General features: G+C 46.4%; 13 protein-coding genes across 18 annotated transcripts; 5 read left to right on the top strand and 8 right to left on the bottom strand.

Annotated features, from left to right (window-relative positions):
* Positions 1–13: 13 nt before the first annotated feature.
* On the top strand, positions 14–1,270 carry LOC6529297 (protein Vhl). The gene has a single exon (XM_002090266.4). The coding sequence runs from the start codon at positions 158–160 to the stop codon at positions 692–694; it is 537 nt and encodes a 178-aa protein (XP_002090302.1). The 5' UTR covers positions 14–157; the 3' UTR covers positions 695–1,270.
* On the bottom strand, positions 1,007–4,287 carry LOC6529296 (WD repeat-containing protein 48 homolog). Its single transcript, XM_002090265.3, has 10 exons — positions 4,150–4,287; positions 3,916–4,082; positions 3,614–3,833; positions 2,555–3,549; positions 2,396–2,500; positions 2,192–2,331; positions 1,927–2,122; positions 1,673–1,867; positions 1,511–1,616; positions 1,007–1,387 (listed from the first exon to the last, which is right to left on the bottom strand). The coding sequence occupies exons 2-10, from the start codon at positions 3,955–3,957 to the stop codon at positions 1,344–1,346; spliced, it is 2,043 nt and encodes a 680-aa protein (XP_002090301.1). The 5' UTR covers positions 3,958–4,082; positions 4,150–4,287; the 3' UTR covers positions 1,007–1,343.
* A 123-nt stretch (positions 4,288–4,410) lies between these two features.
* On the top strand, positions 4,411–5,327 carry LOC6529295. Its single transcript, XM_002090264.3, has one exon. It carries the CDS (start codon positions 4,727–4,729, stop codon positions 5,186–5,188), a length of 462 nt encoding a protein of 153 aa, XP_002090300.1. The 5' UTR covers positions 4,411–4,726; the 3' UTR covers positions 5,189–5,327.
* Positions 5,328–5,456: 129 nt separating this feature from the next.
* Positions 5,457–9,656, bottom strand: LOC6529294 (F-box/LRR-repeat protein 6). Of its 3 annotated transcripts, none has more exons than XM_002090263.4 (9): positions 9,190–9,656; positions 7,861–8,773; positions 7,592–7,802; positions 7,364–7,533; positions 7,167–7,307; positions 6,937–7,104; positions 6,651–6,883; positions 6,459–6,593; positions 5,457–6,391 (listed from the first exon to the last, which is right to left on the bottom strand). In XM_002090263.4, the coding sequence occupies exons 2-9, from the start codon at positions 8,755–8,757 to the stop codon at positions 6,187–6,189; spliced, it is 2,160 nt and encodes a 719-aa protein (XP_002090299.1). In that variant the 5' UTR covers positions 8,758–8,773; positions 9,190–9,656; the 3' UTR covers positions 5,457–6,186. The 3 variants fall into 3 exon arrangements, with proteins under 3 accessions (XP_002090299.1, XP_015052285.1, XP_015052286.1); XM_015196799.3 differs by having other exon boundaries at positions 9,204–9,656; XM_015196800.3 differs by having other exon boundaries at positions 9,511–9,656.
* A 151-nt stretch (positions 9,657–9,807) lies between these two features.
* LOC6529293 (UPF0605 protein CG18335) lies at positions 9,808–11,155 on the bottom strand. The gene is made up of 2 exons (XM_002090262.4): positions 11,014–11,155; positions 9,808–10,950 (listed from the first exon to the last, which is right to left on the bottom strand). The coding sequence occupies exons 1-2, from the start codon at positions 11,052–11,054 to the stop codon at positions 10,020–10,022; spliced, it is 972 nt and encodes a 323-aa protein (XP_002090298.1). The 5' UTR covers positions 11,055–11,155; the 3' UTR covers positions 9,808–10,019.
* Positions 11,109–13,542, bottom strand: LOC6529291 (NADPH:adrenodoxin oxidoreductase, mitochondrial). Its single transcript, XM_002090260.4, has 4 exons — positions 12,926–13,542; positions 12,166–12,538; positions 11,942–12,113; positions 11,109–11,883 (listed from the first exon to the last, which is right to left on the bottom strand). Exons 1-4 carry the CDS (start codon positions 13,135–13,137, stop codon positions 11,240–11,242), a joined length of 1,401 nt encoding a protein of 466 aa, XP_002090296.1. The 5' UTR covers positions 13,138–13,542; the 3' UTR covers positions 11,109–11,239.
* Positions 12,537–13,702, top strand: LOC6529292. The gene is made up of 2 exons (XM_002090261.3): positions 12,537–12,770; positions 12,830–13,702. The coding sequence occupies exons 1-2, from the start codon at positions 12,668–12,670 to the stop codon at positions 12,907–12,909; spliced, it is 183 nt and encodes a 60-aa protein (XP_002090297.1). The 5' UTR covers positions 12,537–12,667; the 3' UTR covers positions 12,910–13,702.
* LOC6529290 (protein FAM166B) lies at positions 13,683–14,310 on the bottom strand. The gene is made up of 2 exons (XM_002090259.3): positions 14,152–14,310; positions 13,683–14,101 (listed from the first exon to the last, which is right to left on the bottom strand). Exons 1-2 carry the CDS (start codon positions 14,165–14,167, stop codon positions 13,833–13,835), a joined length of 285 nt encoding a protein of 94 aa, XP_002090295.1. The 5' UTR covers positions 14,168–14,310; the 3' UTR covers positions 13,683–13,832.
* A 123-nt stretch (positions 14,311–14,433) lies between these two features.
* On the bottom strand, positions 14,434–17,341 carry LOC6529289. 4 transcript variants are annotated; one of them, XM_015196796.2, is made up of 3 exons: positions 17,092–17,340; positions 15,380–15,769; positions 14,434–14,683 (listed from the first exon to the last, which is right to left on the bottom strand). In XM_015196796.2, exons 2-3 carry the CDS (start codon positions 15,696–15,698, stop codon positions 14,580–14,582), a joined length of 423 nt encoding a protein of 140 aa, XP_015052282.1. In that variant the 5' UTR covers positions 15,699–15,769; positions 17,092–17,340; the 3' UTR covers positions 14,434–14,579. The 4 variants fall into 4 exon arrangements, with proteins under 4 accessions (XP_015052282.1, XP_015052283.1, XP_015052284.1 ...); XM_015196797.2 differs by lacking the exon at positions 17,092–17,340 and adding an exon at positions 16,071–16,223; XM_015196798.3 differs by lacking the exon at positions 15,380–15,769 and having other exon boundaries at positions 17,092–17,341.
* A 785-nt stretch (positions 17,342–18,126) lies between these two features.
* On the top strand, positions 18,127–18,636 carry LOC120320997 (CWF19-like protein 1 homolog). The gene is made up of 3 exons (XM_039372110.1): positions 18,127–18,241; positions 18,300–18,457; positions 18,513–18,636. Exons 2-3 carry the CDS (start codon positions 18,360–18,362, stop codon positions 18,604–18,606), a joined length of 192 nt encoding a protein of 63 aa, XP_039228044.1. The 5' UTR covers positions 18,127–18,241; positions 18,300–18,359; the 3' UTR covers positions 18,607–18,636.
* Positions 18,637–19,090: 454 nt separating this feature from the next.
* On the bottom strand, positions 19,091–20,106 carry LOC6529286. The gene is made up of 3 exons (XM_002090255.4): positions 19,785–20,106; positions 19,599–19,718; positions 19,091–19,533 (listed from the first exon to the last, which is right to left on the bottom strand). Exons 1-3 carry the CDS (start codon positions 19,968–19,970, stop codon positions 19,162–19,164), a joined length of 678 nt encoding a protein of 225 aa, XP_002090291.2. The 5' UTR covers positions 19,971–20,106; the 3' UTR covers positions 19,091–19,161.
* Positions 20,107–20,344: 238 nt separating this feature from the next.
* Positions 20,345–22,539, top strand: LOC6529285 (CWF19-like protein 1 homolog). The gene is made up of 8 exons (XM_002090254.4): positions 20,345–20,442; positions 20,506–20,672; positions 20,730–21,061; positions 21,122–21,439; positions 21,499–21,604; positions 21,663–21,991; positions 22,050–22,207; positions 22,263–22,539. Exons 1-8 carry the CDS (start codon positions 20,360–20,362, stop codon positions 22,402–22,404), a joined length of 1,635 nt encoding a protein of 544 aa, XP_002090290.2. The 5' UTR covers positions 20,345–20,359; the 3' UTR covers positions 22,405–22,539.
* On the bottom strand, positions 22,422–24,409 carry LOC6529284 (farnesyl pyrophosphate synthase). Its single transcript, XM_002090253.3, has 6 exons — positions 24,142–24,409; positions 23,772–23,866; positions 23,487–23,698; positions 23,068–23,429; positions 22,781–23,007; positions 22,422–22,722 (listed from the first exon to the last, which is right to left on the bottom strand). Exons 1-6 carry the CDS (start codon positions 24,321–24,323, stop codon positions 22,541–22,543), a joined length of 1,260 nt encoding a protein of 419 aa, XP_002090289.1. The 5' UTR covers positions 24,324–24,409; the 3' UTR covers positions 22,422–22,540.
* Between the last annotated feature and the right edge of the window lie 107 nt (positions 24,410–24,516).

Raw genomic sequence — 24,516 nt, 5'->3', positions numbered from 1 at the left:
AAAAATGTTACCATAACTGATAAGAAGTGAATTTTATCTATACTTGTTGTTAGTTTGTTGTGTTTTGATTTTATTAAATTCCGAGGACCTGTGCGAGCGAAAAACAGCGAAAATTGATTTGGCAGCCATTGCAGATCGGCTTAGCACCCTGCTGGAGATGGCGCTCCAGATAGCGCAGAACAACCGCGACGGCCAGCAGCTGGTGGGCGCTGATCAGGGAAAGGTGGAGGTGTACGTGCTGTTTGCAAACACCACATACCGCACCCTGGACTTATACTGGGTGTGCGAGCGGGATCGGGAGAACATGTACCTCACCCTCAAGCCCTTCGAGGAGGTCCGGGTGAACACGTTCACCACTCACAGCTGGCTGTTCCGGGACTACTACACGGGCGAACGAATGCACGTACGCTCGCAGAGGATCTTTCAGCCGATCCGGGTGCGGGTGCCCAAGAACCAGCACAGTCCGGACCAGCTGGTTGACGTGCGCAGCGAAGTGCTGATTCACTTCCCGATGAGATCGTTACGTGAAAACTGCCTATGGCTGGTTGCGCGCTGGCTGATCCGAACGAGCAACGCGCCACGGAGGATTATCCACGGATACCACATACCCTCGACGCTGAAGCAACAGCTTCTCAGCTTGCTCACCTGCATCGAGTCCTATTCCCGAGTGGCAGGCACCCGACGACGGCGTTAGGAGCGCGCGCACTCTTAGTTGTTAGTTAAACGCGGGGGGTAATCATTTTAGGTGCTGAGAGACAGGCTTGATTTCCAAATAATTTAATAACTTTAATTGATTTTCATCCTGGTTTTCGATTTTCGCTTATTACTTATGTACAAATTGGCTTGCATAGAGCTCTTTACAAGTTGGGCTACTACCATTGCATTGAATTTTCTGTATCTTTAACAGATTACTTATACCTATGTTCTATGTAAATAATTATGTATAAACCTAATGTGAAACAAGTGTGAATATTACATACATATATGCGCAATACTCTAGGTCTAGTTGCTTCAGATGCAAATACGTTTTAATGGTATGTCTGCAGTTACTCCTTTGCAATGCTTATCTACGTGTGTCGCAAGCTTAATTGTTATAAGTCTGAATCTGAAGTACATATTTATTCCTAACGAGAAGTGAACAAACAAAAGTACTCCGCTGCACTTTTAAATTCGTACAGATTCTTTTGTCCACAAGACGAGACGAAACGAATCGCAGGCTAACTCAAATACATTGCAAAATCAACTTATAAAAATATAAATTGTTAATCGATCTGCTGAATCTCGTTCTCATTCAATAATGCATCGGTACTGCTTCGGTTAAGCGGGAGATCACTTGCCAGCGTTCAATACTTGCGCGTCACGCGCTCCAAGCTATCCCCGATCGAACCTATGGGGCGGATATATATAAGCACAACTCTTGGTTAGGCAATGGCAATTGCAGAAATCAAGTATGCGTTGTGTTTGTGAATGGTGTTCTTGTGTTGGTCTATGCGTAAGCTCTCTTATTTACCATCGTAGTTGAAATTCTGTTTGGTCTTGTACTGAAACGTAAGATCGGTCGACTGCTTCCAGATGAAGTGGCGCACCGTACGCAAGTCCATGTTGGGGTCCACAACCTTTAAGGGAAGACTGTCACCAAGGGCCTCTCAAAGAGATTTGTCCATCATCTTACCACATCATTACACCACAGTTCAATTCGTTCCTCAGCTGGCAGTTGGGATCCCTCTGAATTAGCATCGCTCTGGCTATTCTGCAGTGAATTGTTAGCATTGCCCCCACTTGGAGTAGTTTCCGCATTCAGCACCTTTTCAAGCACGTGCTCGCAGACCTTGCGACACTGAATAAATTCATTAGCCACCAGACGATCCTTAAAAGTGAATATAAAACGTGTTAAAATGAGTTTTGCGTGGTGTCAGGGACGTCTACCTTCTTCGTTCGTTCCGGCTTGGTCATTTGCGGGTGGGGCTGCAGGAAGAACGGTATTTTGAGGAACTTGGGAATGTTCTTCTCGATTACCACGTCAGTCACCCACTGTGGCGCTGTTTCATGGAGCAGGGTACTTTCGCTATCGCCAGCCGCATCGCGTACTAAAAGTCGGCAAACAGTGCGGCCGCCCACTTCACTGTTTAATTAAGCCAGAAATTTGAGAAACTAGTTATGGTGTAGATAAGGTTATATCACGAACACTAACCTAAAGATGACGGGCGTGTGCTTGGGCACTTGGAAGTAGCCATTTCCATGCATATCGGGTTCCATTTCGTTTGGTGGTATGCTATGCGGTGGTGTCCAGTACTCTAGCAGTGCTTCTAGAAGCAGTTTGCCATAGTTGATCTATAAGAAACCAAGCATATTAATAATTGTCATTAGTGGAATATAAGTTTAATGAGCGAGGAACCTTAATCTCTGTTGTGGGATCGACGCACTCCGGCAGCCCAGCTTCAATGGAAACCCAAGCAGAAAAGCAATCGACTTCCTCTTGGCCCAATACAATCGTTGGCATCTGCAATATATGATTAAGTTAAACGAACTTAAGCTCCAATAGAGCTTAACTCACCCCGGTTTTCAGATCAACAGTGAACCAGTTTGGAATGTAAACCTGCTTATTACGCTTCTTCACCTCCGCTTCGTAGTCAACGGCGCCCAATTGCTCTTTTTTGACTACTCTCAGCACATCGTACACCACGACCTGATCTTGTGAATCCTTGGTTATTATATAACGCTTGTCGTTCAACACCGCGCACTCCTTGATGGCGGCACCGCCTTTAATGCAAGCCACCTCAGTGCCGCCCTGTGTCCACTGGGCGTCCATTCCGCCCGAGGAATTCATTGTACATCTGTCGTACATGGGCAGCTTCCAGCAGCGAATGTCCGAGTTCCAGGTAGTGGCCCACACCCCAGTCTTGTCTATGTTGTAGCCCAGACTAAGCACGGGCGCCTGCTCCTCGCACACAAGCGTCTTGTTACTGGGGTTTCGCATCTCGGTTACAATGATGTTGCGATCCCGGCTGCCGGAAACGATGTACTGGAAGTTCTCGCTCATCAGAAGCGACCACACGCCCTCCTTGTGTACGTGGATGGTTTGAACACAGCGCTGCTGACCCAGGTTCCACACCTTAATCGTGCCGTCGGAGCTGCCAGACACCACCTGGTTTCCATCGGGCGAGACCACCAAGCAGCGCACGTTCTCCGTATGGCCTCGCAGCTTCATGCTGCGCATACAGGTGCGGGGATCCCAGATACGCAGTATATTCTCCGTGGACCCGCTCACAATTACTGTGCCCGATGGGTTCATGGCCAAGCTGTAGATGGAGTCCTTGGACCCGGTTAGACTAGAGGTGGTAACCGTGTTATTGCTCGCCGTGAGGGCGGTCAGTGTGTTCACGTCCCACAGGAAGATGGCCTTGTCGAGTCCAGCGCTGGCCACCTGCTCCCGATCCTTGGCGTATGCCAACGCCTGCACATAGTCGCGATGGGTCCGCAGGGTGGACATGCAGAAGCCCTTCTGGGCGTTCCACACCTTCACCGTGGTATCACAGCTGGCGCTAATAACTAAGAGTCCGGAAGATTGGATAATATATAACAGGGCAAACTGATTTGTGGATCTGAAACTCACGGTTTCTGCCATTGCAGCAAAGTACTATGTCGTTGACCCAGTCATTGTGGTGCTCCATCGATTGTATGTACTTCTCGCTGGAGTCCGTCCGTGTATTCCACACTCGGATGATGGCGTCGCGTCCGGCGGAGTACAACTTGCCGTTATTGGCATCCAGCTGCAGTGCGTTGACGCCATTCCGGTGCTGTTTCTCCTCGGCGTCCCGTATCACGAAGGAAACCTGTCGTCCGGCGGTTTAATTAGATTAGTTTGGGCTAAAGTGTCCGCTTTTCCACCTCTCCGTCTTCAATTGGCGCACTCACCTGCATTTTCTTACGTGCCTGACAAGTTTTGTGCGTCAACATGTCGTCCACGGATCTGCTGCACTGTGGCTCTCGGCGATAACTCTGGACTGGAGTGCTTCAGGAGCTGGTGTTGTTTGTTCTCTGCTCGCGGGGCGCGCACATTCATCGACGTTGCTTTGGGGCGGCTAATATTTACTTTTTGCAAATTGAAATCGAGGAATTTCCAGGCTACACAACTATAATTTTTCGCACCTATTTCGCTCTCTGTCTCTCCCCATTCGGTCCTCCCACCTCTCTGTCACTCCTCCACTCCTTCTCCTGCGCCGGCTGGTGTTGCCACCTGGTTTCGCACACCGTGCCGGCTGTTCAACAGAGTTGACACTTCTTGTTCCGGAACCACTAAAATAATAATATATACCATACATTTTATTAAATCTACCAAGATAAAGTCCAGTTAAAAACAATAAACCTTTTTTTTGAATTAGAGATTCACCAGATATCCGGGTTAATTTTTTGCTATTACGCAATACGCCTAAAACGACTCACATGCGCGTATCAAGTTTAAAAAGGCATGTTTTCGTACACTCACTGTCAGATAGGTTTTCAGATTACGAACTCTCAAACATTGACATATTTGGGTCAAAACATTTACATCTTTATATCTATCAGAACCAGTGATATTCAATCTGCAGATTGTCCGCGAGGACCGGCATAACTTTCGTATCTATCACGACTTGGCAACCCTGTTCTTTACATAACAAGAAGAAGAAGACTCATTGACCACATCACACCGGGATCCAAAAATTAAGTTGCATTTTCATCGAAAATAATGGCCGGCACACAGTCTAAAGACGCCTGCAGCATATGCGACAAAGTGGGACTTAAGCCCTTCACCCGGGACAATGTGTTCAACTACTACATACCGCTGCACGGCCTGGTAAGCTACGGAGCCCTTGCGGTCAATGTTATGAACCCCCAGATCGTGCCCAAAATCCTGCCCAAGAAGGACCTGACGAACGTGTTCCTTATTTCCGCGGTGGTGGGCAGTGCCTTCTACATATACGGCAGACCCCACCTGAAGGACGTGAAGAACAACAAGCGAGGTGCGTACGCCCTGCTGGGCGCCACCCTATTCTCCATGGGATCCGTACTGGCCTGGGCGCTCATCAAGTCCGCCCTGCCACAGGACAACGCGCTGCTGGCGACCCTGGCGGGCTTGGGAACTGGCGCCGCCATCGTGAAAGTCAGCACTGATTACATTCAGGACGTGGACAAGCTGCAGAAGAACTAGGTGATCTAATCGATTGAACTGAACTGAGGTATCCGAACCCAAAACTGGGTTAGTACTGTAATTGCTGTCTTGGCCGTACATAGCTCGTAATGCAATATTATCTCCCGCATATTTGAATAAAATTATACTATAAACCGGACTGAGCGGTGTGTTTTGCTGTCAAAAGATAATGCCGGGCGTAGATTGAAAATGTTTTGCGTTTATTTTAAATTACATTTACCTTTAATTGCCGTCTCTTAACTGCTAGTAATGCTTAACAATTGAATTGTTTTAATTTATGTTATGTATGTGTGGTATATGCGTTACCTTTATTAATGGTTACTTCTTTTATATAAAAACATCCGTTCGGAAAGTTTTTCTAACGCCAATATGTACATTCTTGTCGGGTTAAAACATTCTACAAATTGCCTTAGCGACTTTGAATTGACGACTACTTTATGGTAAATATATTCTTTTTGTATTGCGAATCATACACTTTAAACTTATTTTAAATTCTTGTATACATACTTTACAAACGCTCAATGGTCGGACTTAACTATCAATAAATCAGTAAATATATATACCATTATATATATTAAAAAAAATCATTGAAAATCGTTGCAACGGTTGTCTTCGAAAGGAAATGATTTTCGCGCTGCAAAAAATTCGAATCAACTTAGTTATTAATACATATTGCATTTACAAAAGGTTGCTCGTTCGCACAGCATCTAATGCGGGAACCTCCACAAAAGGGAGGAACTCGCTGCTGCCGCTGTGCAGAGAATACTATTCTAGTACAGTAGTTACGCTCTAGGGCCTATAAACAAGATAAGCATTATTGGAAGATGCAAGCGATTGCAAATATGCAAATATTGCAATATGTTTGCGGACTACATTACAAAATCAACAAAGCGCTAAACGCCTTCGCGCGAAGAGGGATGCAACAATTTAAATTACATTTAAACTTGGCCCGCCTGTTCAACAATAAAACCGATGTGTGGACTTGCCCACTGACTGGATTAGTTGCCCCCGCTGCTGCTCTTCAGCTGCACCCCCAGAACCTCCCGGAGTTCACCCAGCTCCTGGGGTCCCTGCATTAGGCGCTTGACGCCTCGCGGCAGTCCACGGCACGATGCCAGGTTGATTGAGCTCATATTTCGACAGTTCGTCAGTATTTCCTTCACCGCCTCATCGGAAACTGAGGAGCCGCACAGATTTAAATGACTGCAGGGCAGAAATAAATTGAATTTAATTAGCACACAATACATACATTAGTTCAATATATACTCACGCCATCGGCGAATCTCTGCCCTTTTCTGCTAGAGCGCGCAGCGCATTATCGATGGGCTGCTGCATATTTGCCCATGCTAGATCCAATTCTATGAGACTGTGCGCCCACTTTGAGGCAATGAGCTCCAGGCCCGACCTGCGATGGGAAAACTTTTGATTCGTATATTCGTATAATAATACCAAATAAACACACCCCATATCCCGAGTGACTGAGCAACCTGATAGGAATAAGTGCTTTATATCCCAGGCAGGTAAGCGGATTAGGCTCTCGTGCGTCAGCCGTGTACAGTTGCGTACGTCCAATAACTTTAGCTTGGAGCTGCTCTTCAAGATGCGCTGCAGATGATCGTCGCTTATGATGCGCGATTCATCTGTTAAGGCAGCCACGGAAAGTTCTTCAAGCTCTGGGAAACCGGGGGAGTCCATCTACAAATGCTTTCTTTTAGTATATATTTCGTAAATTGAAAGGCAAATCTTACAATTTCCTGCATTGATGCCGTGCTTGGCGTTATATGAGAGTTTGTCACACGCAGGACCTTTAGCTTCTGGCAGCCACGCTGCAATTTCTCAATGTGGAGTACACCGTGTGATGTGGCCTGAGTGGTCACGTTTGAGAGATCCAATAATGTTAGATTCGGACAGTGCGTCTGCAACAGGTAAAACAAGCCAATAAGCCATAAGAAAGGTATTGTAACAGCGTTCTACATACCGAAAGAACTCCGACTATTTGTGGTATTCCCGCTAGACGATTGTGCGCCAAGTAGAGGTGCGTTAGGCGGCTGCTCATAGTCTGTAGTGCATTGCATAGAGAGTTTACACCCACAGCACTCTTGCTGGCATTCATCTCAACCTGTGCGATACAAATTTAAATCAATTATAGCTTCGCAACCACATGCCACAACATACATTGATGGAACTTAAGTCCAAGCGCTGCAACTTGTGCATGTTATCCACCAAATACGTAAGATGATCAGAGGTGAAACCCTTCCAGCCGGAGAGCGTAATGCCTGCAAGATTCGAGCAACCGCTTGACAATTTGGCAAGGAAGCAATTTATGTCTGATATTTTCCAATTGGCTAAAAGAAGATATTTTCGAATTAAATGATATTTTCAAGCCTATACTTTTCAACTTACAAACATTCAAGTCTGTACAGGCACTGCAGCGGTTGTCTACAAACCACTTGAGCTTAAGTTCGGTGCGATACTTCTCCTTGACCCATGTGGTAAGATCCATGGTGCGCCACAGAGTAGGCCTCAAAGAAACCTGTCGCCAGAGCGAGCAAACTCTGCCAAGGCGAAAGAGGGTGGGCAGGCAGCCCTGTGTATCCACAGCGTGCTCAAAGATCTGTAAAAAGCATTCATATTAGGCACACAATTTATATGCCGCCTGATTTTATTCTCACCCTAAAGAGCACTTCCTCGGGTAGCTTTTGAGCCCAGACACTCTGCTCCACTGGCTCGCCAGCCGCCTCTGCTGCCGGACTCGTTGAAACCTTCTTATCTCCGCCACTACCACCTCCTCCGCCTTTTTTCTTGCGTGGCTCATACTCGGCCTCATCGCTGTCCTGTTGCTTTGGTTTACGGACCCGCTTGCGCACCGTTTTTAAAGGTGCGGGAACTGCAACTGGCGGGGATGTGATACCAGCAGGTGCGCCTTCTCCGGCATCAGATTTCTTGATACACAGTTTGATACCCACCTTGTTGTCGCTGATTTCGCTTTCGTACATGGGCAGCGCCTTGGGTTTACGGCATCGGGATGCACGTGGTGACGTAGTGGCCGCTTTGCTGGGCTTCTTGCCGCTGAGCGCTGTGGAGAGTGGTTTCCCCGACTTTGGTACGGAGCCATTGACCGCTGCACCCGTGGCCTGCGCCTGCACCTGAGGCGGCGGAGCCGATGACTGTTGCTCCGCCGCCGGCGACCGCTGACCTTCGGAGGCTGGGGAGCAGGACGTCGATGTTGCCGTGTTAGTCTCATCCGTTTGAGTTTCTGACTTGGGCGGTGACAGGATGTTCTCCGGAATGACGGCCGTGCTTCCCGATGTGGCGGTTTCGGCGGCAAGCAGTTGGGGCGGGGTTTGCGAGGGCGTCGAGGGAGTGAGTGTGTTTATGTCCACTGTGGCAGATTTCTCCTTGTCTAACAATTCACTCTGCTCCGGCTGCTCAACACCAGCTTCATCTGCCTCCACTTCCATAGCCGTTTCCGCCGAATCTTTGGCAGTGGACACTTCAGCTTTCTCTTTTACACCATCTTCATCGGACACCTTGGTCTCCTCCACTTGAGAAGATAGAGATTCGCTCATCACTCCACTCGCTCTTCTGCAGTTAGAAAAGAGTACAACCGTTACTACCTGCTTTTCAATGGAGAATTTACTGGTTCCGTTATATTTTCAATATTATCTTGCTGTCGCAGTTTCACTGATCTACTCTTCGAATACGCGAAGCACTTTAACTAGTAATTATACCGATATAGGATTTTCGGGAATAGACTTGATATTATTTTTAAAGTTTCTTTATTAATACAATAATTCCAATATGCCAAGTTTTTCATTTATTGCAACAATGTCCTAACCGTTAAAATCGCACAATTTGAAATTTTCTCATTCCGGCCGGGAAAATCGATGCAAAAAGAACTCAACCCATTTTGGCGGTTTTTCACGGTTTCCCATTCGCCCCCGTTCTCAATAAGAATAACTCTCTCCTCTCAAAATTCAACATAGAGTCGTAAATCTCACCTGCTACAACTTACATATATATTTTTGTTTTTATTTTTATTCGTTTGTTCGCTCTTAATAAACAAGTCGGCCGCAGTTGGGGTCGCACCGACTTGTTAGTGACCTGTGCGCACACTCCGTTCGAGTTCCCGCCATAAATCTCGGTTGTTAGTAAGGGGTGAGAGGGGCGTTTCGGAGGGATCTGTGCAGATAGGCAGTTTGAGTTTCCAGGGGGTTTCCTGTTTCACTATGCTCTTCCTTTTTTCGCGGCTCTGCACTTCACTTATTGCATACAATGCTCGGTGCGACGCGTGCAGGGTGCATAATCGGCATTCAACTCACCACTTGGAAGAGAGGTAGGTACACAAATGTATGTTATCTGCCGAGACACGGGTCGTTTCGCTCGCACGCACTGCGGTACTGTACTGCGCGGCGGTGTGTGAACGGTGCAGCACTACGTGTGTGTGTTTGAATTATCCGAATCCGATTCTAAAGATTTTTTCCTTTAGCGTTTTGTGGACACTTTAGGCTTGTTTTGCTTCCCGAATGGCCGATTTCACACTGGTGCCGATTACTAGAGGCACTGCACTGCATGTGGTCACGGCATTAGCCACAATTCGTACATTTTAAACGTGCACAATCAATTAAAACTTTTTTATTTGCTGCAACGAACGACGTAGATAGAAAGCTGGGGATGTTGTTGTTGTATCGATACATCACAACAATCGCCAGTGTGACCAGGTGAGACAAACACAATAAATGCTGCACTTGCGGCTTAGGGTGGCAAGACCTTGACAGAAGCGTTAAAATTTGAACTTGCGCCGCGGGGAAACACCCGTAGTTGGGACTCCTCAGTAGGCGTAATCCAGATTGGCCACCTCGGGCAGCACGGTAAGATTCTTGTGCACCTCCAGCCAGCGCTTGGCATCGAATGTGGTCTTGGCGTACGTGCGTCCGAACTTGTAGGTCTCCCCGGGAACGTGACCCGCATAGCTGGGCACCATTCCGCTGTCCTCATGGTAAACGACGAAGTGTCCGACGGGCGGGCAGGTGATGGCCGGCCGACTGAGATCCTGGCCACAACACCACGTGTCCCGCTTCCGCTTGTACATGTAGTCGGAGAAGCTGCACAATGCTCGGTTGGTCAGCACCTTGTTGGACTCCCCGAATCGGGTCACTGAATTGGGAATGTGGCCGGAGTAGCCATTGATTATGAATTTGTCGGGATCTTCATCCTCTAGGAAGTGCGGCGATGTGAACTTGCTGTAGCAGAGTTTCTCCGTTTTTGGCGGACAAGCCTCATCCTTAATTCCCTTGGACACTCCGGTCACCGGGATCAGTGGCGACCGGTAGTAGGTCTGTGGGAGCAGTCTTTCGTTGATCTTGCGGTCGAAGAGACCGTTCCCGCTCTCCAGTAAATCCCGATGCCGGAGCGTCCGCTTCTCGCACCGATACCACTCCATCAGCGTCTCATGCCGAGCTACTCCAGCGGATGCCGCAGCAACATAGCGCTTGCCAATCTGACTCACTTTGTTCGGGACGAAACCGGCGTATCCTGGCAATATGGGATGCCTGTATACGGAGTCCACCAGTCCCTCACGAGTACGCAGAATCTTCAGCTCCTGCTCTGTGGGATAGTCCTTAAGTCCGCGCTTGGCATGTATTGGAGCCACTATCAGTTCCGGCGCGTGGTAAATACAGGGGTCTATTAACAGCTTGTGCGTCTGCCGGCCATAAGTTCGACCCACTCGGTCCCGATTCTGGGCGCAGTGACCCGTGTAACTAGGATATACAGCACCATCATTGATACATTTATCTACCAGTGGAGCAATTCAGTTTACTTACCCTGGCACCAAGTGCGGCTCCGGGGTTATAGCGTGATCCATCCTGCTAACTGTTTAAAATTTATCTTGCACAATTAATTTGGAAACTTTAGGAGATTTACAATTGTTTTATAAATGACTTTATATTTACAATGAATAACAAAGGCCTCAAACGACAGATAAATAAAGAAAGCTAGATGTGTTCTATAAGGGAACTATTGTCAACCGCAACCTATCGAATCCTGGCATCAGACTCCAGCTACCCGTAACATTTCCTCGATGCTTACAATCTTTTCGCGCGGCTTTCCCTTGGCTTTTCCCGCTGCGCTCTCAAAATCATTGATTCGCTGCCAGCCATCCCAAGTAACCACTCGTTTGCCATCCGCATCGTATCCTGGTTTGGCAGAGCTGGTGTCCAGAGCATTCGCGTTTATGTCATCGCAGATGGCTTTGGCCACCGCAAAGGCGCCGTTCATGGTGGTCACAATAACGCCAGTGGGTCCAGTTCCTAGCCAGCCAGCTACATAAAGTCCAGGGTCAACCTTCGCCGAAGCATCTTCCTTGAGGATCCGACCATCAATGTTGTGAACTCGGCCGCGTCGGTTGTCGAAATTGATGCCCGTATCCACGCAACTTGATTTGTAGCCAATACTGCGTAGGATTAAGTGCGATGGAAGACGCTCTGTGGAAGTGGTGGGCACTGCTGCTTCCTGCTGCAGTTCCGTGACGGAAAACTCCATTTCCCCTGGCGATATCGCCTTCGGAGCGCGCAGAAAGATGGGCAGGAACTGTTTAGAGCCGGAGATCCTGCCCTGCTCCTTTAAACTCTTAAGCATCAGTTCGGTTAGCCTCTTGCGAGGTCGCTGAAGTTTATCCAGTTGTGGGTCAATGCCTAAAGATTAGGATAACATAGTAAATATATAGGATTTCGGAAATTCCACAATTCTTACCCGAGAAATCCTCAGATCGCCATCGGGTGTCTACATTGGGAAGCTTAAGCATCTCACGCAGCTCCTTGATGGTGAATGCGGCCTGGAGGGGACCACGTCTGCCAACTAGGTGGACTCGTTGCACTTGGCTGCGAGAAAGTGCTTCCAAGGCGTACTCAGTTGTGTCCGTACTCTGCCACAAAGCACATAAGAATGGTGGATTTATATTTTATGGGGAAACTCACCTTCAGAGCATCCAAGGGACTAAGCAGCAACCTAGCTACATCCACAGCCACGTTGCCCTGACCCACAATCGTGACATCGCGACCAGTGAGATCGGGAGCTAAGTTTTCCGCACCGGGCAATCCATTATACCAGGCCACAAATTTCCGGGCTGATATCACATTACCCTGCTGCTCGTTCTCCAGCTCCAGCTCCCGATCTTGGTCCGCTCCGTAGGTAAGGAGCACGGCATGATATCGATCTCTCAGCTCCCGCAGGCTCACATCTGTGCCCAGCGCTATGTTGCCAAAGTAACGCAGACGCGGATGCTCGGCGGTCTTGGTGAAGGTGTTGATTACGTTCTTGACCTCCGGATGATCGGGCGCAACGCCAAAGCTGCAATGTGCGATTTGCATAATGGGAGAAGTCGTTAGTCGATAAGTGCGATGGAATGCCGTGGACACGCAATCGTGTGCGGATATAAGCATTTGATTTCGGAGTGGGAGTCACAGTTTGGCTTCCAAGATGCAGGTGCTAGGCGGCCCTCCACTCAGCTTGTGTCTTTTGGTGATCATCACTTCGCCACTGATTGCAGCCAATTCCCTGTGGAGTCTCGACCAGGTGGGAGGTATGTATCTTTTACCCCTGAATTTCTCGCAAGGATTACACACATTTCGCACGCTTCAGCCTACCTCAGTGGCATCTTCCGCTCCGTTGTGGGTCCACTATTTGGCTTTGGCCGGGCAGCCAATACCACCGCCTTATAAAGCTAGTTCTGCTTACCGCACCAGTCCAAAGGGAACCGGCAGCTTCTCGACCACATCCACTACGCAATTGTCCAGCTGCTTGAGGATCAGCTGGGCGGCATAGAAGCCGGCGGGCCCGGCGCCCACAATGCATATCCGCTTGGTGGGCGTGGCGCCCTGGATCACCTGCAATCGGGCGGAACTCGTGTGGAGGCCACGTCTCAGGATGTTATGCCAATTGATGCCCATCGTGGACCATTCGCCGGTTTTGGCTACTGGGACAGCAGCTTTTTTTCGGATCTTACAGGGAATCAAGCTGTTTGCTGGTGATCTTATAAAAGTTGTTTGCTAACGATGATTTTTTAGTTTCTCGTTATCTCTCGAAAGACTTTCTTCAGTGCTCCCCAAAATACCCAGCGAAATCCAACCAAAACAGTGTATTTACCCGATTTCGCGTTTTGGTAACACTACGTGATTTTGAGTCTATTGGCTTTTCACGATTTTCCCGCTTATCACTGTGTGAAATATTCCACATACGATTTTCTTACAAAGCGTCTTAAAATTCCGCATTCTTATACATACATATACATACATATGTACATATATTAATCTAAATAAATGTTTAAGCTCTTCTAAAGTTCAAAGTAAAACTAAGTGAAATTATTTTTGAAATGTCTGCATTCAATATTCAATTATGGTTTGACACACCAGATAGATATAAGTTATCTAAACAAAGTGACCTAAAACTAAATTAATTGTATTACTGGAAAAAACAATAATAAACCAAATGTGCGTCATTTGACATGTGAATTTATATGGTTGAATTTCTATCTGCCATTTTCTGTTGGTTTCTACTGTATACGATTTATTTCGGGTGCTTCTGTAAGCGTAACACAGCGAATTTGATTGGCTAATGGTGAGCTAGAGATCCGAGAACTCGCTCCTCAATCGTGATTGAGGGCCAAATGACGCTTGGCGTCGATGGTGGAGCGGCCGTAGGTGTTGCCCACACGGAATTTGTTGCCCGGAACGTGGCCGCCGTAGCGTGGAATCATGCCGACCACCCGCGGATAGATCACGCCATTGGGATTGGCGAAGGAGCGGCCCACGCCTGCCTTCTCCACGGGCACCCACTCCGCGCTGCGGATGAAGTGCATGTCGTTCTTTGGGTAGCACCATCCCTCATCCGGCAGGTGGAAGTCGAAACCAAATCCTGGGGGCACAATTTAGATTGATAGAAATCCATGAATAAGCTTCACTTACGGCTGGAATAGGACATGTTTTATATTTCCGCAAAAGTTGTTGATCCCTCCGAGTGTTGCTGCTTAACTGGGTAACTGGAAACTGATTCTGACTATTAATAGGAGGCCTGACAGGAGAAGCTTCGACAAAACGACCCCGTTTCCCATGACAACGGAGGCTAGGATTGCCTGTATTGCCTAGATGGCAGCAACAAGTTAGGTCACGACACCGATTTGCATTTCCTGATGCCGTACTTTAATGGCAATTAATTCGACTCCTCGTAACAACACAATTATCGTGGCATTTAAAAGAGTTATGGGGTACCGTTTATTTTATTACGTTTGCTGGCTTATGATTTTGTCATTTACAGGGCGATTGTATTGATTAACAAGATGGAAGGTCTAAGGGCCGGAAAGTACTACGTCAAGCTATCTTCGCCTCCATCTCCATCAGTTGGACTTCTTGGCCTTCTTCTGCTGCTTGCTCTTCAGTTTCTCCTGCTTTTTGAGCTCCTTCTCCGTCAGCGACTTGTACAACTTGTAGCCGAAGAGGGCTGTAATGCGAAAAGAAGGCAGACGGTTAATAAGCTGACTTGGTTATGTCTTGAGATCAAGGGAACTGAGACCGAATATGGAGACCAGGAGAAAGATCACTGCCGACACTATGGAACTGGAGTAGGTCTGTGCGAAGTGAGCGTGCTGCACTATTCGCTCCTCGATTCTGCCTATCGTCTCCTGGAACTTGTCCTTCATCTCGGCGAGGAACACATGCCGATCCGTTTCGGCCAGGGACTCCAGCTTGCTCTGCATTTCGCCGATCCGCTTGACCAGATCCATTGAGAACTTGCTGCTGGGCCCCGTTTTGGCCACGATCGATTCTACGGACTTTTTCAGCTGCTCGATAACGCCGAGCTCGTCACTGGATCCCGACAAACTCATGTTGGGGAATTTGCGGAAAAGGGTCTAGGTGTCAACTACAGACCGGCATGGGTCTCTGGCATGCACTGCCTATAGGGTTCCACTCTATCTGTGTCTGCGGTGGATCCTACGCTCACCACTGGTTATCTTATCGAAAATCGAACGCCTATAAACGAATCACACATTCTAGCCGAGGCTCGTGAGTGTGAGTGCTTAGAGTGCTTAGGGCCGCCTCCTAAACCTTATCGCCTTTTAACCAGAAACCCAGGTGGGTGCGGATATCGCGCCCGATAAGGGTTAAACGGCAGTGGCTCGTTCCGGAGGACGCTTACCAAAGACGATGAGTATGAGGGCCAGCATCACGAAGAACACCAGGTACTCCCGGGAACTGTGGCCCGGATGCCCGTACTGGCGCATGAAGTCCTCCGGCGACGGCGGCTTCGGGTTAAAGATGCTCTCGCGGAGCTCGGCTCGCTCGTCGTCCGAAATTCCCTCCATACCCTCGACCAGCTTCCAGATCTCGTCGGCACTAGGCATCTTAAAGTCGGAGTGTCCGGGCTCGGGGCCGGCAAAACCACCGGCTCCTCCAGCCACAGCGGCAGCTGCCACGTCCTCAGCGAATGCCTGCTGGTTCACCGGATCCTCAGCCATGATCTAATCTCTGTGTGCGGCTCTAATTTACGGGCTGTGTTCTGTGGGCTCTCGCCTTTAGCGGTTCGCGTCTGAATGGATGGTATATAGGAAATCATGGTATTCGGTTTATGGTTCTAGTTTCTGCACTTCAGCATGCTACTGGGGGGCAAACAAAATCACAGAAACAAACAACGTGGCAAAACAAACTAATCATATTCAAAAATGGATTTTCATTATCTTTAACACAAGTTTGACACGCGGCATGCAGAGATAAAACCGACTAAAGCTATTGTACAAATCACATTAATCACTTAAACTATGATATTTTTCCCCCAGATCACACACTTTCCAATGCTAACTAATTTTAGTTAATAGATCGCCGGTGCTTACGTGCTTTGGCTTCTGCGGTTTGGGAGGACTGAATGAGTCTCTCTAAAATTTATATTAAAATCAATATGAATATAAGCCCGCACTCGTGTGTAATCAGTCGCTTGTATTTCATTATTCCCAGATATGCCCAGTAGTTGACTTTTCGCTGCGCTTTTCGGTGTGCCTCCTGCCTTCGTCAGCATATTTCCAAAGGTGATCGCGAAGAAGTTGGCATTGTGGAGAGCATATGGGTAGAGTATATGCGATAAGGGAGAGCCACTAATCAGAGCCGGACAGACGAACACAAAGAGTCTCACTCGCGAGAGATAGATGGCTACAATGTTACAAGATAGCCACAAATGCTCACGCCCACAGTTTTAATTCCTCAACTCGAACTTACCGAACTTTTTCTAAAGAACTAAAAACTTATAAACTAATAAAATCCAAAGCTCCAAGCCAATATACATTTTATATCGGGATCATATCCCCAATCTCGCCCCTATAAAACATTAACCATGCTCATATACAAATGACTTTCCCAATAAAGTTACTTTTGAAACCAATATGTTTCTTTAAAGATCTATGCGAAAATGTGCTAGCAACTCTTAATTGATTTCATCGAAAGGTGTGTTTTTCGGAGGAGGTTTGACTGTACAAGTGGGACCATTGAATGGTGGCAGGTCGATTCCTTATCAGAGGGCCATTATCGCTCTCGAGAACCACAAACTTTTGGCTACGTACGCAAGAAAACCGGAATGACACGGAGTGGCCAGATAGAACACGTAGGACCAAGTTGGCAAAGGCAATCCAAATGGAAAGTATCTCAAACCAAAACAGATAAGAACGAAAAACCAAACATCCAACAGCTGTGCACTACAAACGACTAGAAAGCATTCGACTAAGTTCCTCGCTTGGTGAAAGTCTTTCGACCCATTAAGTCGCGGCTTTGCTACGACTATAAAGATATTACATGCATAACACTGGGAGGGGATGGGACTAAGGGGGGTACCTAAATGTGGGGAGGGGGTCGGCCGAAACTCACCTGCCAGGGTAAAAACAACAACTGCCGGCACGTAGAAGGCGAAGTCGGGAATGGATTGCTGGAACGGCGAGCCGGCGTCGGTGAGGTCAACCATGTTGGATTACTGCAAGATTGTCTGTATGTCTTTGGAAGAGCACTTGTGCGTCTGCACTACAATTCGGGCGTTCCGCTTGCGACTTTATCTCAAGAATTACGAAAAAAAAACGACTGGGAGAAGAGGAAGCTGCGATTGTCAGACGAAAATGTTGTACTCCCTACGATTCATCGATAGATTGCAGACTTGCATACGGTACTAAGCCAACAGTGGCCTGGTCCCACTAAATAGCCGATTGAAAGGTATCGTTATCAATCATATGGCGCAAAAATTTAAAACTCGACCAGCAAATATTTATTTGGAGCGTACTTTTAGTAATAACGGACAAGACATCAATGTAAATGAGCATTTTCTTGATATTTTATTTTGTCTCTTGTAGTCTATTTATATGCATTGGGAGACAATCTGAAAACCTGTCCATGTTTTGCCTCAGATACTTTTATATATTGCAGGTGTGATCGTCGGGTAATTTTATCTCTATAATTGCCTTTAAGTGATTCAAAATTAGATGAATATAAAAAGATAATTATACCCGTTACTCGTAGAGTAAAAGGGTATACTAGATTCGTTGAAAAGTATGTAACAGGCAGAAGGAAGCGTTTCCGACCATATAAAGTATAATATATATATATATATATTCTTGATCAGGATCAATAGCGGAGTCGATTTGGCCATGTCCGTCTGTCCGTCCGTCTGTCCGTCTGTCTGTCCGTATGAACGTCGAGATCTCAGGAACTACAAAAGCTAGAAAGTTGAGATTAGGCATACAGACTCCAGGGACATAGACGCAGCGCAAGTTTGTCGATTCATGTTGCCATGCCCACTCTAACGCCCACAAACCGCCCAAAACTGCGACGCCCACATTTTTGAAAAATGTTTTAATATTTTTTCATTTTTGTATTGGTCTTGTGAATTTCTATCGATTTGCCAAAAAACTTCAAAACCTTAGGTCAAGTGGTGTGCTTTACTGAACGACACTACAAGTCCGTTCACCTACAAATCAACGTGCTTGCCTTTGAAGAAGGCTATGCCTGGAAGATAAAACACAGTTTTGAGGTATGCTCACAACATTCGACCTTTAATGAAATATGTTATGTAGTCCAAAACATTTCAGGATAAGGCGGAGGAATTTAATCTGGAATTCGAGACACTTCCGGCATTGGATTCTGAGAAAATGCTGCCCGAAATGGGACCTTATTTCCTGGCCGAGTTACCCGACGATAGCACACTTATAACGCGGCAAATGAAACACTTTCCCATTCATTTTGCAAGGTGCGTTAGCTTCTCGATTTAAGCTTACAACTCTTAACTAAACACATTTTTTCAGGGACGTGTTCTGTTCGGAAAATCTTCTTAATACAGACTCCAGGGACATAGACGCAGCGCAAGTTTGTCGATTCATGTTGCCATGCCCACTCTAACGCCCACAAACCGCCCAAAACTGCGACGCCCACATTTTTGAAAAATGTTTTAATATTTTTTCATTTTTGTATTGGTCTTGTGAATTTCTATCGATTTGCCAAAAAACTTTTTGCCACGCCCACTCTAACGCCCACAAACCGCCCAAAACTGCCACGCCCACACTTTTGAAAAATGTTTTAATATTTTTTCATTTTTGTATTGGTCTTGTAAATTTCTATCGATTTGCCAAAAAACTTTTTGCCACGCCCACTCTAACGCCCACAAACCGCCCAAAACTGCCACGCCCACACTTTTGAAAAATGTTTTGATATTTTTTCATTTTTGTATTAGTCTTGTAAATTTCTATCTATTCGCCAAAAAACTTTTGGCCACGCCCACTCTAACGCCCACAAACCGCCAAAAACTGTCCTTCGCACTTACACTAGCTGAGTAACGGGTATCAGATAGTCGGGGAACTCGACTATAGCGTTCTCTCTTGTTTGGTTCTTATTTAATGACTACTTTTTATAAATGTATGTACATTGTACACGCACCATCCCCATCAATTTGGGATGTTAGGCACCCAAACCGCACTGCGTCACATAGGCCTTGGCCAGAGCACACTGGGCATTTTGAGTCCACCGATGAGCGGGGCAGTTCTTGAAGTACTCCATGTAGGTGCACCCGAGGACGATGGCTGAGAAGGGGCTGCATCTTGGTTGTTGCTGCTGGGGCTGTTGCTGCTGCGCCTGTTGTTGCTGCTGCATGATAACAGCCAGTCTGCGCTGCGATTGGGGCTCACACTTGGAGTAGGCCATGGTCATGGTTTCCACATAAAGGGTATCGTTGGAGAACTTGGATGAGAGATCACTGCGTATGTTGGCCAGGTTCAGTGTTTGGGGCCCATCGATATACTTGGAGGAAGTGAGGATGCACTCAGCGAGGCACTAAGTAGGTCATTTATTATGTAATGTAACTTTTAAATAATTCCCAATTATTTTAGATTACTCACTGCTGCCGTGTCCAATGATGGAGGAGCTGCCTTCTGTCCATTTGCTGCTCCTAAAATCCGCTGTGTGCACTGATCGGCAACCTGGTCGCGACCCCCATCCTTGCAGCAAAGTGCTGGATCCTAGAAAAGTGTGAAAATTCGTTAACAATCTCCTTTAAATTCCAGACAACCAAACTGAAAACCCACCACTAGTTGCGGCGGTCTTTGGCAATCAATAGTGGTTTGGCCATATACTTGACGAGTATTTAGGTTCAGCAAAGCGAAGATAACAAGAAGCTGACTGGGCGACATAGCTGCGATTGAGTGAATAAAATGACTGATATGAATATGAAGTCGCACGGCCCATTTTATATCCCTCACGCAGCTCCACATCTAATGGAACGAAAAGAGTAATGGCCACTTAATAGTGCCAGCCACGCATGACCAGAAAAGCCCAGCAAAAGTTCATTGTTGCAATCTGCTGCTGTTTGGGGCCAATGTCATAAATAATGTCATGTTTTGGGCCATTGACATTGCAGTAAGGTTATAGTTCGTTATATAAGCATAGAACGTTCTTCGGTCAATTAAACAGCAATTGCCGAAAAAGCTGTGGTGCTTGGAAATGCCGCTGCAAAGTGTGTCATGGTGTTCGAAATGAGCAATAATTGCGAGTTATGTTTAAATTCCGGTTAAAGAACATGATTGGGTTTCGAGTAATTTAATATTTGTGAAATAATCAAGATGCCAAATGGATTTCAATTTCGAGTTTTGCCGCCCAATTAATGCATCAAGTTGGCAGTAACAGCATGAAGAAGCGTCAAACAATTGCTCAGTTATCGATAACAATGGACGTGGGGACCAAAATGTGAGTAAAAAACATGTTATAAAAAATATGAATTAAGGGTTTAATATTGCTTATTTCTCCTAGCTTAGTTGTCGGCGATGTGCGAGGTCGCTTCAAGCAACTATTTCAGCGCGTGGAGCAGGTCAACAAAAAAGCGGGACCCTTTGAAATCCTTTGCTGCGTCGGTGACTTTTTCGGCGAAGAGAAGCAAAACGAGGAACTGATTGCCTACAAAAATGGATTTAAACATAGTAAGTATTGTGGAATTTAATCATGTACCACTCTCTAAAAGCTCTCCTTCTCCCTAGTTACCGTACCCACGTACATCCTGGGTCCCAACCGAAAGGAGCACGGGAAATACTTTGAAAATCTGGCGGACGGTGAAATCTGCACCAATCTCACGTATCTCGGTCGACGTGGGGTCTACACGCTGAGCAGTGGCGTTAAAATTGCCTATTTAAGTGGCTTGGAGGCACAGGGCACTCCAGATTCCGCTGGCTCGGAACACGAGTTCACCAAAGCCGATGTCATCGCCGTAAGGAACTCGTGTTTGGTGTCCAAAAACTGTTCCACGGAGTACCGCGGCGTGGATGTGCTTCTCACATCGCAATGGCCATTCGGCATGCAGGAGAACGAAAACGTACGTCTACATCTACAGTTCGCATTACTATGTATTTAACAACGGTATTCCTCATTTTAGGCCACAGCATCCAAGCTGGTATCATTTCTTTGTCGTGAGATAAAGCCGCGCTATCATTTTTGTGCCATTAATGGAGCGCACTACGAAAGCGCTCCTTTTCGGATGCCCAAAGATGAGACTACGCAGTTTGAGCTGTGCACTCGCTTCATTTCCCTCGCGGAAGTGGGAAATGCTGAAAAAGCCAAATACATCTATGCACTCAGCCTTAAGCCAGTAGACAAATCACGCTTATTGGACCTGGTGCAAAAGACCACAAATGAAATTCCGTGTCCTTTTATTGGCTTAGACTTAGGCGGTGCTATTAACAAAAATGATTCGGTGGGTTACTTTTATATATCTATAAATACCTCAACTGACTAAAGTATTTACTTTTTCAGTCCGAAAGTCGACAGTACTTCTTCGACATGAATGGTGGCAGTCGCAAACGCCAAGGCGGTGATAATAAAAGAGATAAGCGACCTAGAATACAACAGATTGAGCAAGGTTTGTCTAATGCTATACCTTAAAAGCTGCATCGGTTATACTTTTCCTATCGTTGTAGATAAATGCTGGTTCTGTTTATCCTCACCTGATGTGGAGAAGCATCTTATTATCACTGTGGGCGAACATTTTTACTTGGCACTGGCCAAAGGACCTATCAACAAGCATCATGTTATGATATTGTCCACCAAACATGTGCCCTGCGCTGCCCAACTCAGTCCAGATGATTGGGAGGAACTGAACAAGTTCAAGGCAGCTTTGCGAAAATTCTTCAAAACCTTAGGTCAAGTGGTGTGCTTTACTGAACGACACTACAAGTCCGTTCACCTACAAATCAACGTGCTTGCCTTTGAAGAAGGCTATGCCTGGAAGATAAAACACAGTTTTGAGGTATGCTCACAACATTCGACCTTTAATGAAATATGTTATGTAGTCCAAAACATTTCAGGATAAGGCGGAGGAATTTAATCTGGAATTCGAGACACTTCCGGCATTGGATTCTGAGAAAATGCTGCCCGAAATGGGACCTTATTTCCTGGCCGAGTTACCCGACGATAGCACACTTATAACGCGGCAAATGAAACACTTTCCCATTCATTTTGCAAGGTGCGTTAGCTTCTCGATTTAAGCTTACAACTCTTAACTAAACACATTTTTTCAGGGACGTGTTCTGTTCGGAAAATCTTCTTAACTGCGACGAGAAAGTGAACTGGAAGGATTGCCTCCTCGATAGGGACGAAGAAGTGGTGTATGTGGAAGATTTTCGAAAGGCTTTTGCGCCTTTTGATTTTACAGACGATTAAGCAAATAACATTGTATGTATAGTAAAAAGTTCATATCGGTTGTAATTGCTGAGCCCTTGCTAACAGTTCATCCATGTAAATGCTAAAACTACAATTTAATTTAAAAATATTCGTAAAGTCGTTGCACTCAAGTAATTTATGAGTCACGTTGGTAGATTTTGTTGAGTATTTGCAGGAAGGTTTGGTGAGGCACCCCGCGAGAGGTTTGTTGTATGTGAGTTTTAATCATGTTGTACGATTCCTCCTCAAAAATGGCATACGTGGATGGCAGTCCAAGTTCCTTGTACAGTTCTTTCACTCGCTCTACTTTAGCTGGTTCTGCAAGTAAATTCAATAGTCAATGTCTAATTATGAGGGTTAGTTTACCTATTATTACCTTCTTTGCCATAGCAATCGACCATGATTTGCTTTTGCTCGACATTGGCTCGCTGCATCGCCACCACTGCCAGCCACGAGCACTTGTTGTCCTGAATATCGGTTCCAATTTTACCAGTCACTTCCGGATTACCGAAGCAGTCGAGGAAATCATCTTGAACCTGAAAAAAGTTGCCCATTTCTAGGAGAATGGTCTTAGACTGTCGGAAGGCCTCGGCGTCCTTAAAACTAAACAATAAAGCAAAGAGTTAGTATGCGGAATGAAATATATATGATACCATTGCATACCCAGCCAAGTGCAAAGCAAGGGCGAATGGAAGGTAGAAGGAGTAATATGCAGTCTTATTTTCGACAATTGCTTTGTAGTTTTCCATGGTGAACTCCGAGACACAGCGGTTCGAATTCAGTTGGTCCAACGACTGTCCGCAGGTAGTAATGTATGTGATTTCGTGAAAGAGCTCCATTAGGGCGACATAACAGTCCAAGTGGCTGAAGTGCTTCTTAAGAATGGCATACATGGCGTTTTCGATCATAAGAGCATCGTTAATGGCAGTCAGGCCAACGTTTTCCACCTTGTGCCAGCAGGGTTGACCGCGTCTGGTGGTGCTGTTGTCCATCACATCGTCTGAGATGATGAAGAAACTCTGGAGCTGAAAAATGTCCGATAATTTGTAGTAGGAAAACTACGTTTTGCGTTGAACTCCTACCATTTCCACACACCAGCCCAGATACTGGGCCAGTTTTATGTTCTCGGGCGTGAGATCCTGGGCGGGAACAAGATTCTTATACGTGAGCACGGTGAGGATGCCGCGGTTCTTCTTGCCCCTGGGCACATTGTACTGGAGGACCTGGGCGAACCATTTGGCTGCGTCGCTGCAATTGTATGCCTTCGTCACGGTGGTGATGTCACGCACAAGATCTGCAAATCGGAACGGAATTAGCATTAGTATTTGCATGATAATTGATAATGGGCATAAATAAACAAATCTCACCTGGGAAGACGGCCATAAAGTCGCGACTCTCATCTTTCGACACCGTGACGCGAGCGGCAATGGGAACCGAGTGATTTTGGAGCGTCGATAAGGTTCTGTGGACAAAACAAAGTTGAGAACAATGGAGTCAAGAACTAACACCAGGCACGCACACAAACACACACATGTACACATCTCTGGTCTACGTGACTGCATAATTGGGTACTACACAAACTTTCTCCCCCACTTCCAATCAAGCAAATCAGACCCCAAAACTCCGCATCCGAAATCACGCCTAAATCAGGCATCCGATACATGCATACCATACCGGTCGAAACGTAAACAAAACAAACAGGCAAAGGTCAAGTGCGAAAACCGGTAGATTGATTACCTGCTAGTCTTCTTCAGCTTTTGCTCGTTGACCAGTTCGGTGGGGAGGCCGCCAATGGTGTCCATGGACTTAAGGATGGGCTCTGCGTTGACCTCGTCGCTGGTGGAGATAAGGCGCTGCAGACGCAGCGGGTTAGCCAGGATCCGCTGCTGCGGCAAGAGCATACGGGCGAGTTTGAACATTTTAATTATGATTATCGGCAGGTAACTAACTATCTGCTTCACGAAACGGCAATTCAACTTCGGGTACCAAATTGCCAGTGTGACCAAATCGGGATTCCCGAAAGAAACGCTTACAATAATTATAAATAAGTTTATAGAACCTATTTAATAGCGGAATTTATTTTTTGTTGATATTAAGTAGTAGAAATTTTAA

The sequence above is a fragment of the Drosophila yakuba genome, chromosome 2R (genome assembly GCF_016746365.2).
Source record: "Drosophila yakuba strain Tai18E2 chromosome 2R, Prin_Dyak_Tai18E2_2.1, whole genome shotgun sequence".
NCBI lineage: Eukaryota > Metazoa > Arthropoda > Insecta > Diptera > Drosophilidae > Drosophila > Drosophila yakuba.
Note: the sequence above shows the minus strand (reverse complement) of the source record. Positions and strands in the feature narration are given on the sequence as shown.

What these genes read in the sequence shown, in the direction of transcription:
- LOC6529297 (XM_002090266.4), top strand. Translation starts at nt 158, where the DNA reads ATGGCGCTCCAGATAGCGCAGAACAACCGCGACGGCCAGCAGCTGGTG.
- LOC6529296 (XM_002090265.3), bottom strand. Translation starts at nt 3,957, where the DNA reads ATGTTGACGCACAAAACTTGTCAGGCACGTAAGAAAATGCAG. An exon ending in CTGTTGATCTGAAAACCGGG is followed by an intron (nt 2,501 to 2,554) that starts GTGAGTTAAGCT and finishes CATATATTGCAG; the next exon opens with ATGCCAACGATTGTATTGGG. An exon ending in ACAGAATTTCAACTACGATG is followed by an intron (nt 1,388 to 1,510) that starts GTAAATAAGAGA and finishes TCCGCCCCATAG; the next exon opens with GTTCGATCGGGGATAGCTTG.
- LOC6529295 (XM_002090264.3), top strand. Translation starts at nt 4,727, where the DNA reads ATGGCCGGCACACAGTCTAAAGACGCCTGCAGCATATGCGACAAAGTG.
- LOC6529294 (XM_002090263.4), bottom strand. Translation starts at nt 8,757, where the DNA reads ATGAGCGAATCTCTATCTTCTCAAGTGGAGGAGACCAAGGTGTCCGAT. An exon ending in AAATAGTCGGAGTTCTTTCG is followed by an intron (nt 7,105 to 7,166) that starts GTATGTAGAACG and finishes TACCTGTTGCAG; the next exon opens with ACGCACTGTCCGAATCTAAC. An exon ending in GGCAGAGATTCGCCGATGGC is followed by an intron (nt 6,392 to 6,458) that starts GTGAGTATATAT and finishes TCTGCCCTGCAG; the next exon opens with TCATTTAAATCTGTGCGGCT.
- LOC6529293 (XM_002090262.4), bottom strand. Translation starts at nt 11,054, where the DNA reads ATGGATCACGCTATAACCCCGGAGCCGCACTTGGTGCCAGG. An exon ending in GAGCCGCACTTGGTGCCAGG is followed by an intron (nt 10,951 to 11,013) that starts GTAAGTAAACTG and finishes TGTATATCCTAG; the next exon opens with TTACACGGGTCACTGCGCCC.
- LOC6529292 (XM_002090261.3), top strand. Translation starts at nt 12,668, where the DNA reads ATGCAGGTGCTAGGCGGCCCTCCACTCAGCTTGTGTCTTTTGGTGATC. An exon ending in GAGTCTCGACCAGGTGGGAG is followed by an intron (nt 12,771 to 12,829) that starts GTATGTATCTTT and finishes CGCACGCTTCAG; the next exon opens with CCTACCTCAGTGGCATCTTC.
- LOC6529291 (XM_002090260.4), bottom strand. Translation starts at nt 13,137, where the DNA reads ATGGGCATCAATTGGCATAACATCCTGAGACGTGGCCTCCACACGAGT. An exon ending in GTTCCCTTTGGACTGGTGCG is followed by an intron (nt 12,539 to 12,925) that starts GTAAGCAGAACT and finishes CGCACATTGCAG; the next exon opens with CTTTGGCGTTGCGCCCGATC. An exon ending in GTCCCTTGGATGCTCTGAAG is followed by an intron (nt 12,114 to 12,165) that starts GTGAGTTTCCCC and finishes GCTTTGTGGCAG; the next exon opens with AGTACGGACACAACTGAGTA.
- LOC6529289 (XM_015196796.2), bottom strand. Translation starts at nt 15,698, where the DNA reads ATGGCTGAGGATCCGGTGAACCAGCAGGCATTCGCTGAGGACGTGGCA. An exon ending in CCTCATACTCATCGTCTTTG is followed by an intron (nt 14,684 to 15,379) that starts GTAAGCGTCCTC and finishes TTCGCATTACAG; the next exon opens with CCCTCTTCGGCTACAAGTTG.
- LOC120320997 (XM_039372110.1), top strand. Translation starts at nt 18,360, where the DNA reads ATGCTGCCCGAAATGGGACCTTATTTCCTGGCCGAGTTACCCGACGAT. An exon ending in TTTCCCATTCATTTTGCAAG is followed by an intron (nt 18,458 to 18,512) that starts GTGCGTTAGCTT and finishes ACATTTTTTCAG; the next exon opens with GGACGTGTTCTGTTCGGAAA.
- LOC6529286 (XM_002090255.4), bottom strand. Translation starts at nt 19,970, where the DNA reads ATGTGGAGCTGCGTGAGGGATATAAAATGGGCCGTGCGACTTCATATT. An exon ending in AAAGACCGCCGCAACTAGTG is followed by an intron (nt 19,719 to 19,784) that starts GTGGGTTTTCAG and finishes ACACTTTTCTAG; the next exon opens with GATCCAGCACTTTGCTGCAA. An exon ending in CATCATTGGACACGGCAGCA is followed by an intron (nt 19,534 to 19,598) that starts GTGAGTAATCTA and finishes TGACCTACTTAG; the next exon opens with TGCCTCGCTGAGTGCATCCT.
- LOC6529285 (XM_002090254.4), top strand. Translation starts at nt 20,360, where the DNA reads ATGCATCAAGTTGGCAGTAACAGCATGAAGAAGCGTCAAACAATTGCT. An exon ending in AGATAAAACACAGTTTTGAG is followed by an intron (nt 21,992 to 22,049) that starts GTATGCTCACAA and finishes AAAACATTTCAG; the next exon opens with GATAAGGCGGAGGAATTTAA. An exon ending in TTTCCCATTCATTTTGCAAG is followed by an intron (nt 22,208 to 22,262) that starts GTGCGTTAGCTT and finishes ACATTTTTTCAG; the next exon opens with GGACGTGTTCTGTTCGGAAA.
- LOC6529284 (XM_002090253.3), bottom strand. Translation starts at nt 24,323, where the DNA reads ATGTTCAAACTCGCCCGTATGCTCTTGCCGCAGCAGCGGATCCTGGCT. An exon ending in AAGCTGAAGAAGACTAGCAG is followed by an intron (nt 23,867 to 24,141) that starts GTAATCAATCTA and finishes TTTTGTCCACAG; the next exon opens with AACCTTATCGACGCTCCAAA. An exon ending in TGGGCTGGTGTGTGGAAATG is followed by an intron (nt 23,430 to 23,486) that starts GTAGGAGTTCAA and finishes GACATTTTTCAG; the next exon opens with CTCCAGAGTTTCTTCATCAT.